General features: G+C 39.6%; 1 protein-coding gene across 1 annotated transcript in view; it reads right to left on the bottom strand.

Annotated features, from left to right (window-relative positions):
- The window catches only part of ARMC3 (armadillo repeat containing 3), a 146804-nt gene that overhangs the window by 110514 nt on the left and 28307 nt on the right, over positions 1 to 7983 (bottom strand). Inside the window, exon 3 of the mRNA XM_007936409.1 lies at positions 4900 to 5025. Within this exon, the coding sequence (XP_007934600.1) occupies positions 4900 to 5025 (126 nt within the window). The remainder of the gene's footprint in view (positions 1 to 4899; positions 5026 to 7983) is intronic.

Below are 7983 nucleotides of genomic sequence, written 5' to 3'. Positions count from 1 at the left end.
CTCAGACATGTATTAACTTCACTTACTCCAAAAAAACCAAACTCACTGCCATCAAATTGGACCCAACTCATAGCGACCCCTCCTTGGGTTTCCAAGGCGGTATCACTACGGAAGTAGATTGCCCAACCTCCCTTCTGAGGAGTGGCTGGTGGGTTTGAACCGCCAGCCTTCTGGTTAGCAGTCAAATGCCTTAGGCACTATGCTACCAGAGCTCCTAACTTTGCTTAAAGGAAAAGGAATACACAATAAGGGGGAGGTCAGCACAACATGACCAAGGCAAAGGAAGATACTGGGAGGTATACAAGAGTAAAAGGCAACAATGATAAATACTATTACATACACAACCCTGCAATAACAGTAATAACAAACAATAATTTACAAGTCGATACATAGGTAGGTATGTAAGCTGAACAGGTGTGAGACTGTACATGGGAATATACCACAAGCATATATAGGTTTGGCAGATGATATTTCTATGTACATATCTGTATGCTCTGCAAACATATCCAGGTATATAATAGAACAGGGGCCTAAGTTATGCTAAATTCTTAACCATAACAAACCATAACCAAACAACTTGAGGAACTGAGTCATTGAGCTTGAAGGCTTAGGATCATAGTCTCAGCGACATCTAGGTCAGTTGGCATAACACAGTCCATAAAAACAATGTTCTACATCCTACTTTGGTAAGTAGCAACTAGAGTCTTAAAAGCTTGTGAGCAGTCATGTAAGATATAACTCTTAGTCACTTCCTGCCCAGAGAAAAGAAGGGTGAAGAAAATAAAAGCCTCAAGGAAACGATTAGTCCAAAGTGCTAGTGGAGCATATAAAGCACAGCCTCTGCTAGCTTGAGACCCAGAAGAACTAGATGGTTCCCAGCTACCATTACTGATCACTCTGATTGGGATCACAATAGAAGTGAGAGAAAAACGTAGAACAAAATTCAAAATCATAAAAAAGACCAGACTTACTGGTTTGTGAGAGACTGGTGGAACCCCTGAAACTATGTCCCTTAGACACTCTTCAGAGTTGGGACTCAAGCTGCCCTTGGGGATCACTTTTCAGCCAAGCAATAGCCTATAAGGTAAATAACACTGGGAGGAATGTGTTCCTCAGAACAATCAACTATGTGAGACCAAAAGGGCAGCATTTGCCTAATAACAAAGTTCAGAAAGCAGGAAAGGCAGGAAATATGGGTGAATGGAAATGAGGAACCCAGGGAGGAAACTGGAAGAGTGCTGTTACATTGAGGGGACTGAAACTAATTTCACAAAGCAAAATGTGTATAAATTTTGAATGGGAAACTAATTTGCTCTGTAAACTTTCACCCAAACCACCAAGTATTGAAGACCTAAACATTAAATTAAACAATATAAGCAGGAAATTGAAGTTGTCAAAGGTACTTGGTTCCACAATCAACACCAATGGAAGCAGCAGTCAAGAAATCAGACAATGTATTGCACTGGGCAAATCGGCTGCAAAAGACCTCTTTAAAGTGCTGAAAAGCAAAGATGTCTCTTTGAATACTAAGGTACAGATAACCCAAGCCATGGTATTTTCAGTCACCTCATATGCACGTGAATGTTGGATAATGAAAAAGGAAAACCAAAGAAGAGTTGATGCTTTTGAGTTGTGGTGTGGGCAAAGAATACTGAAAGTACCATGGACTGCTAGACAAACTAACAAATCTGTCCTGGAAGACATGCAGCCAGAATGCTCCTTGGAAGCAGGAATGGCCAGACTTCATCTCACCTACTTTGGTCATGCTGTCAGAAGAGACCACTTCCTGGAGAAGGATATCATGCTCAGTAAAGTGGAGGGCCAACGCAAAAGGGAAAGGCCCTCAACAAAATGGATTGACACAGTGGCTGCAACGATGGGCACAGGTATGAAAGGATTGTGAGGCTGGCACAGGAGTGGGCGGTGTTTTGTTCTGTTGAGCATAGGGTCGTCGCTATGAATTGGAGCTGACTCAATGGTACCTAACAACAACAACTAACAACTATTCAAAGGAGATACAGTATCCCCTAAAATCATTTAGAATGAGAACCTGACTTTGCATGACACACTGATGGTACACTAATGATGTGAATAGAAAGTTTACTAAACTATGAATGAAAAGAAAGTTCTAATTCCAGCTCTCAGTTCTGTTACTAACCATTTGCATGACTTTGGGCAAGTAACTTAATCATTGGAGGATTTATCTTTCCTTTTTTTTTAAATGAGGGAGTTGCACAGGGGGTGTTATAAAGTACACTGGTTCTCAAATTCTGTGGTATATAAATAGTATCAAACAAAATAAAGGAAAGTTTAAAAATGTTTTATTATAAATACATTTAATAAGACTCTGGTCACATAGTGCCTAAGGCACTTGACTGCTAACCAGAAGGCTGGCGGTTCAAACCCACCACCTGCTCCTTGAAAGGAAGATGGAGCAATCTACTTCTGTAGTGATACTGCCTCGGAAACCCAAAGAGGGGTCGCTATGAGTTGGGTCCGACTCGACGGCACATAACAACAACAATAACAACAAAGCAGAATTATTATTATGCAGGAAATCCTTGAGATAAATTTACAAAGGACTCATAACACAAATGATTGCTACCTTATTTAACTTCTCTGTGCTTCAGTTGCCTCATATGTAAAGTGGAATACTAACTCTCATAGGGATGTATGTTATACAGGAAAATGACTAACACATGGAAGACATCATATTCATCAGTCAAAGACTGCCTTTATTGAAATAGTTTTGGTTAGCAGATATTCTGAAGATATAATTGTATATTTTGAAAATACTATTATAGCATTATAAGGTACTCTGAAGGCTTAGTAAGACATTGGGCTGCTAACCAGAAGGTCAGCAGTTCACATCCACCAGCTTCTCCGTGGAAGGAAGACGGGGCAATCTACTTCTGTAAAGATTTATAGCCTCGGAAACCCAATAGGGGTTGCTATGAGTCAAAGTCAACTCAATGGCAGTGAGGTTTTTTTTTTTTTTTTTTTTTTAATTATACCAATATATTAAATACATGAAAATATTCCAAAGAAAGAAAGAGACCTCAGATAAGCAAAGCACTGCTGAAGAAGAAAAACAAAGTAGGCAGTCTCATACTGGATCTCAAAACCTACTATACAGCTACAGTAGTCAAAACACATTGTACTGCTACAATGATAGACCAATGGAACAGAATTGAAAACCCAGAAATTAGATCCATCCATCTATGGACAGCTGATCTTTGACAAAGGGCCAAAACCCATCAAATGGGGGAGAGATAGCCTCTTCAACAAATGGTGCTGGCAAAACTGGATATCCACTTGCAGAAAAGTGAAACAACCCATACGTCACCCCATACACAAAAACAAATTCAAGTTGGATCAAAGACCTATATGTAAAACCCAAAACTATAAAATTAATCAAAGATAAAATAGGGGCAAATCTAAGGGCCCTAATTTATAGTATAAATAAGGCTATGAAGCACAACCCAAGGAGCTCTAGTGGTGCAGTGCCTACGGCATTTGACTGCTAACCAGTTTGAACCAGTTGGCAGTTCAAACCCACCAGCTGCTCTGCTTAAAGAAGATGGGGCAATCTACTTCCATAAAGGTTTACCACCTCAGAAACCCAATGGGTATCACTTGAGTTGGAATTGACTCGATAGCAGTGACTTTGGTTTTTATTTTTGAAGGACAGATTTGGCTGAAGATAATCTTACATATGTATTTATCCTACAAAATTATCCACATACATTATAGAAGTAGCAGAGGACAGGGTTGGAGTAGCATCTCAGAGAAAACCAAACACCCTGAGAGAGAGAATCACCAGGCCTCTGGGCTCAGAACCATAGTCTCGGGAGACATCATGCTCAGTTGGCACAACATGGTACATAAACATCTTGATCCACACCCTGCTTTGGTGAGTAGCAACTGGGGTCTTAAAAGCTTTCGAGCAGCCATCTAAGATGCAATTATTGGTCTCCTCTTCTCTGGAGCAAAAATGAGTAAAGAAAATCAAAGTCATTTGGGAACAATTAGTCCAAAGATATGATAGACCACAAGGACCTCAACCTTCATGACCCTGAGACCAGAACTAGATGGTGCCCAGCTATCAATGCCAACCACTCAGAAAGGAATCAAAATTAGAGATCCTGGTTAGAGTGGGAGAAAAAATGTAAAACAAAATTCAGAACACAAAAATGATCAGAAGTACTAGTTGGACAGAGATTGGTGGAATCCCTGGTTATCCTTTGGGGCTAGAAATGGACTCATTTCTGTGGATTGGCTCTCAGACCAAAAGTAGAAAGACGTACATGCAGAACACCTACCCCAGGGAGATGCACCTCTTGGATCAGTCAACCATGAGACATCAGGGGGGTAGCATTCACACAGAGGGAAAGTTGGACAGACAGGAATGCACAGATAAGAGAGGCATGGGGATGGGATAGTCACAGGGAGAAGAGTTTTTTGTGGTTGAGGATTGTAATCGGGCTGTGGAATCAAATGTGCATCAGCTGTTGAACGTAAAACAAACCTGCTTTGTAAATGTGCATACAAAGTACAATCAATAAATAAATGTTGGGAAAAAAAATTATTCCAAGCAAGTAATAGGTACTATTTAAGGAGTAAATACACATCTCAATTTATTTTTGGCAACAAATATTTTGAAGTTTCAACAGAATCAGTGTATCAATATATGAAGTACACTTTACATATATACAGCCAAATTACATTATACAAACTTTAAAAAAAAAAAGAACCTTTCCATTTTAAGAGCCAGTGATTGTTCAACTTTATTAACATTAAAGTCAGTTTAAATAAAATTAAAACAAGTCCCTTAAAATTTAAAAGAAGGATAATACATTACACGAGATTATTTGATTATTTAAAAAAGTTGATTCTTACTATTTGAAGCCAAGATCCCAAATATCATAGTAGCATTTCTTCTTACAATTTTGTCTTCATGAGTGAGCAGTTTAGTTAAAGGTTCCACAGCTCCAAGTTCGAGGAGAGTTGCTTTATTTTCCTCACCTGACATTGTAAGGAAAACAAAATCATACCTGGGTATTATTTATCTCATCAAATCACTTTGTGTCATTCCAATTTCGTATTTGCCATTTGCTTTTCCACATTCCTCTTGTTTTGATTCATATTTCTCTCAGGATAAGCTTTAGAGTGTGAGCACACCCAGACATCTGCTGCTCTTCCTTCTCCCTCATGTTTACAAAGCTGGCTTTATCTTGACATCCAGTTCTTAGATCACATGGCATCTCCTAAAGGGACTCCTCTAACCACCCTATCTAACAATATCACCACATCCAAGTCTTCTCTCTCTTTATCCTGCTTTATGTACTTCATACCACCCAACCACCTCTATGTTTGTCTTCCTACTCCACAATAACTTCCTTTCCATGAGGACGGATACCGTGTTTGCCCTGTTCTCTCACATATCCTCAGTGCTTAGCACAGTGCTGGCCATGAAATAGGCACTCAGTAAATACTTACATAGTTAATTAATTATAAAAGCAATTAACAAGTATAGCCCCCTCTTCGAGTTAAAGTAGGTGTACTGGGAATTACAACTTATTTTTCACCCAATGGAATTAGAGCTCCCATTATGTCTTTCAAGATGCAGCTATAACCAGCACAGAGGTGCACAAGCTGCTCTAGATGAGGAGAGACCCACTGCTGCATCTAGATGCCTGGTTGCAAGCTTTTAAGACTCCAGCTACAACTCATCAAAGTAGGAGGTAGAACAATGTTTTTGTGTAGTATGTTATGCCAACTGAGCTTGATGTCCCCTGCAGCTATGGTCCTGAGCCCACAGGCCCAACTACTTGCTCCCTCAGGGTAGCTGGCTGTGGCCAAGAAGCCACTACAACCTTGCTCCTTGTCAGCTCTGTTATACACTTGGACATTCTTACAGGACATACAATACACATGTAGAAACATCATCTGCCAACCCTGTACATGGTCATGGGAATGCTCCCCATTGCTTAGACATACCTGATCATTCAGCCTGTACACTCATCTATCCACCTGTAGATCAATGCTTGCCATCACTGAAAATGTAGTACTGTACATGCAAAATGGTTCATCTTTGTTGTCTGTACTCCCAATACACCTCTATTACATCTTCCTCTTCCTCAGTGCCACCATGTTGATCACTCACTTTTGGTACGTCATTCCTTCACTCAAATCAATACATGTCTCTACCTATCTAGCACTGTTCCCTTCCCTCCCCTCCCATGCCTGATAACCAACAAAGAAAGCTTCCTTCCATATATAAACCTTTCTTTAACTTTTTACAATAGTGCACTAATAAAATATTTGTCCTTCTGTGATTGACTTGTTTGACTCAGCATAATATCCTCCAAGTTCATCCATGTTATGTTGTGTTTCACAGATACTACATTATTCTTTAGTGTTGCATAGTATTCCATTGTGTGTATGTTTGGTTATCCATTCATCTGTTGATAGGCACTTACAATGTTTCTATTTCTTTGCTATTGTGAATAGTGCTGAAGTGAACATGGTTGTGCATGTATCTGTTCTTACCCCAGTTCTCACTTCTTTGGATATATACCTACTAATGGGATTGCTGGATCAAATGGTATTTCTAATTCCAACTTTTTAAGGAGTTGCCATACTGATTTCCACAGTGGCTGTATCATTTTACAGACCCACAAGAAGTGTAAAAGAGTCCCAATCTCTTCACATCCTCACCAGCATTTGTTATTTTCTGCCTAGTTGAACTTTGCTCTTAGAGCTGGGGTGAGATGGTATCTTGTTGTTTTGATTTGCATTTGTATCTTTCTAATGGCCACTTCTCAGAAGGAAGGTTGGGCATTCTACTTCCTAGTGATACTGCCTCAGAAACCCAAGGAGGGGTCGCTATGAGTCCAGTCCGACTCGACAGCACATAACAACAACAACAATGGCTAGTGGGGAGCTCTGGTGGTGTAGTGCCTAAGGCATTTGACTGCTAACCAGAAGGCTGGCAGTTCAAACCCACCAGCTGCTCCTCGGAAGGAAGGTTGGGCAATCTACTTCCAAAGTGTTTCTGCCTGAGAAACTCAAGGAGGGGTCTCTATGAGTTGGATTTGACTCGACAGCAGTGAGTTTGATTTGGTTAATGGCTAGTGATCGTGAATATTTCTTCATGTGTTTGTTGGCCACCTGAGTATCTTCTTTGGTGAAGTATCTAGTCATGTCTTCTGCTCATTTATTAATTGAATTGTCTGTCTTTTTGTAGTTGAGGTGTTGGAGTTTTCTATACATTTTAGAGATAAGTCCCTTGTCAGGTATGTCATTGCTGAATATTTTTTTCCCAATCTCTTGGTTCTCTTTTCACTCTTTTGGAGAAGTCTTTAGAAACACATAAAAATTTAATTTTTAGAAATTAAAAAATTTAATTTTTCTTCTGCTGTTTGTACATTTTGGGTGATGCCTGACAGTCTATTTATTCTATAAATTAGGGCCCCTAAATTTGCCTCTATGTTTTCCATGAGGAACTTTATAGTTTTAGGTTTCACATTTAAGTCTTTCATCCATCTGGAGTTAGTTTTTGCATATAGTGTTAGGTATGGATCTTGTTTCATTTTTCTGCAAATGGATAACCAATTTTGCCAGCACCATTTGTGAAAGAGACTATCTCTTGACTTTTTAATGGATTTTGGCCCTCTGTCAAAGATCAGCTGATCATAGGTCGATGGATGGATTCCTGGGTTCTCAGTTCTATTACACTGATCTGTGTGTCTGGCGTTGTACCAATACCAGGATGTTTTGACTACTGTGGCTGTACAGTAGGTTTTGAGATCTGCGAGTGTGAGACCTTCTAATTTGTTGTTCTTCTTCAATAGTGCTTTGCTTACCTGAGGTCTCTTTCCTTTCCATATAAATTTAGTGATTGGTTTTTCCATACACTTGAAGAATGTTGGTGGGATCTGGATTGGGATTGCATTGAATGTATAGATTGCTTTGGTTGTT

This window comes from Orycteropus afer, unplaced genomic scaffold (genome assembly GCF_000298275.1).
Source record: "Orycteropus afer afer isolate SDZICR_OR568_19922 unplaced genomic scaffold, OryAfe1.0 scaffold00035, whole genome shotgun sequence".
Classification (NCBI taxonomy): domain Eukaryota; kingdom Metazoa; phylum Chordata; class Mammalia; order Tubulidentata; family Orycteropodidae; genus Orycteropus; species Orycteropus afer.
The sequence above is the reverse complement of the archived record's forward strand: the minus strand, read 5'-3'. Positions and strand labels throughout refer to the sequence as shown.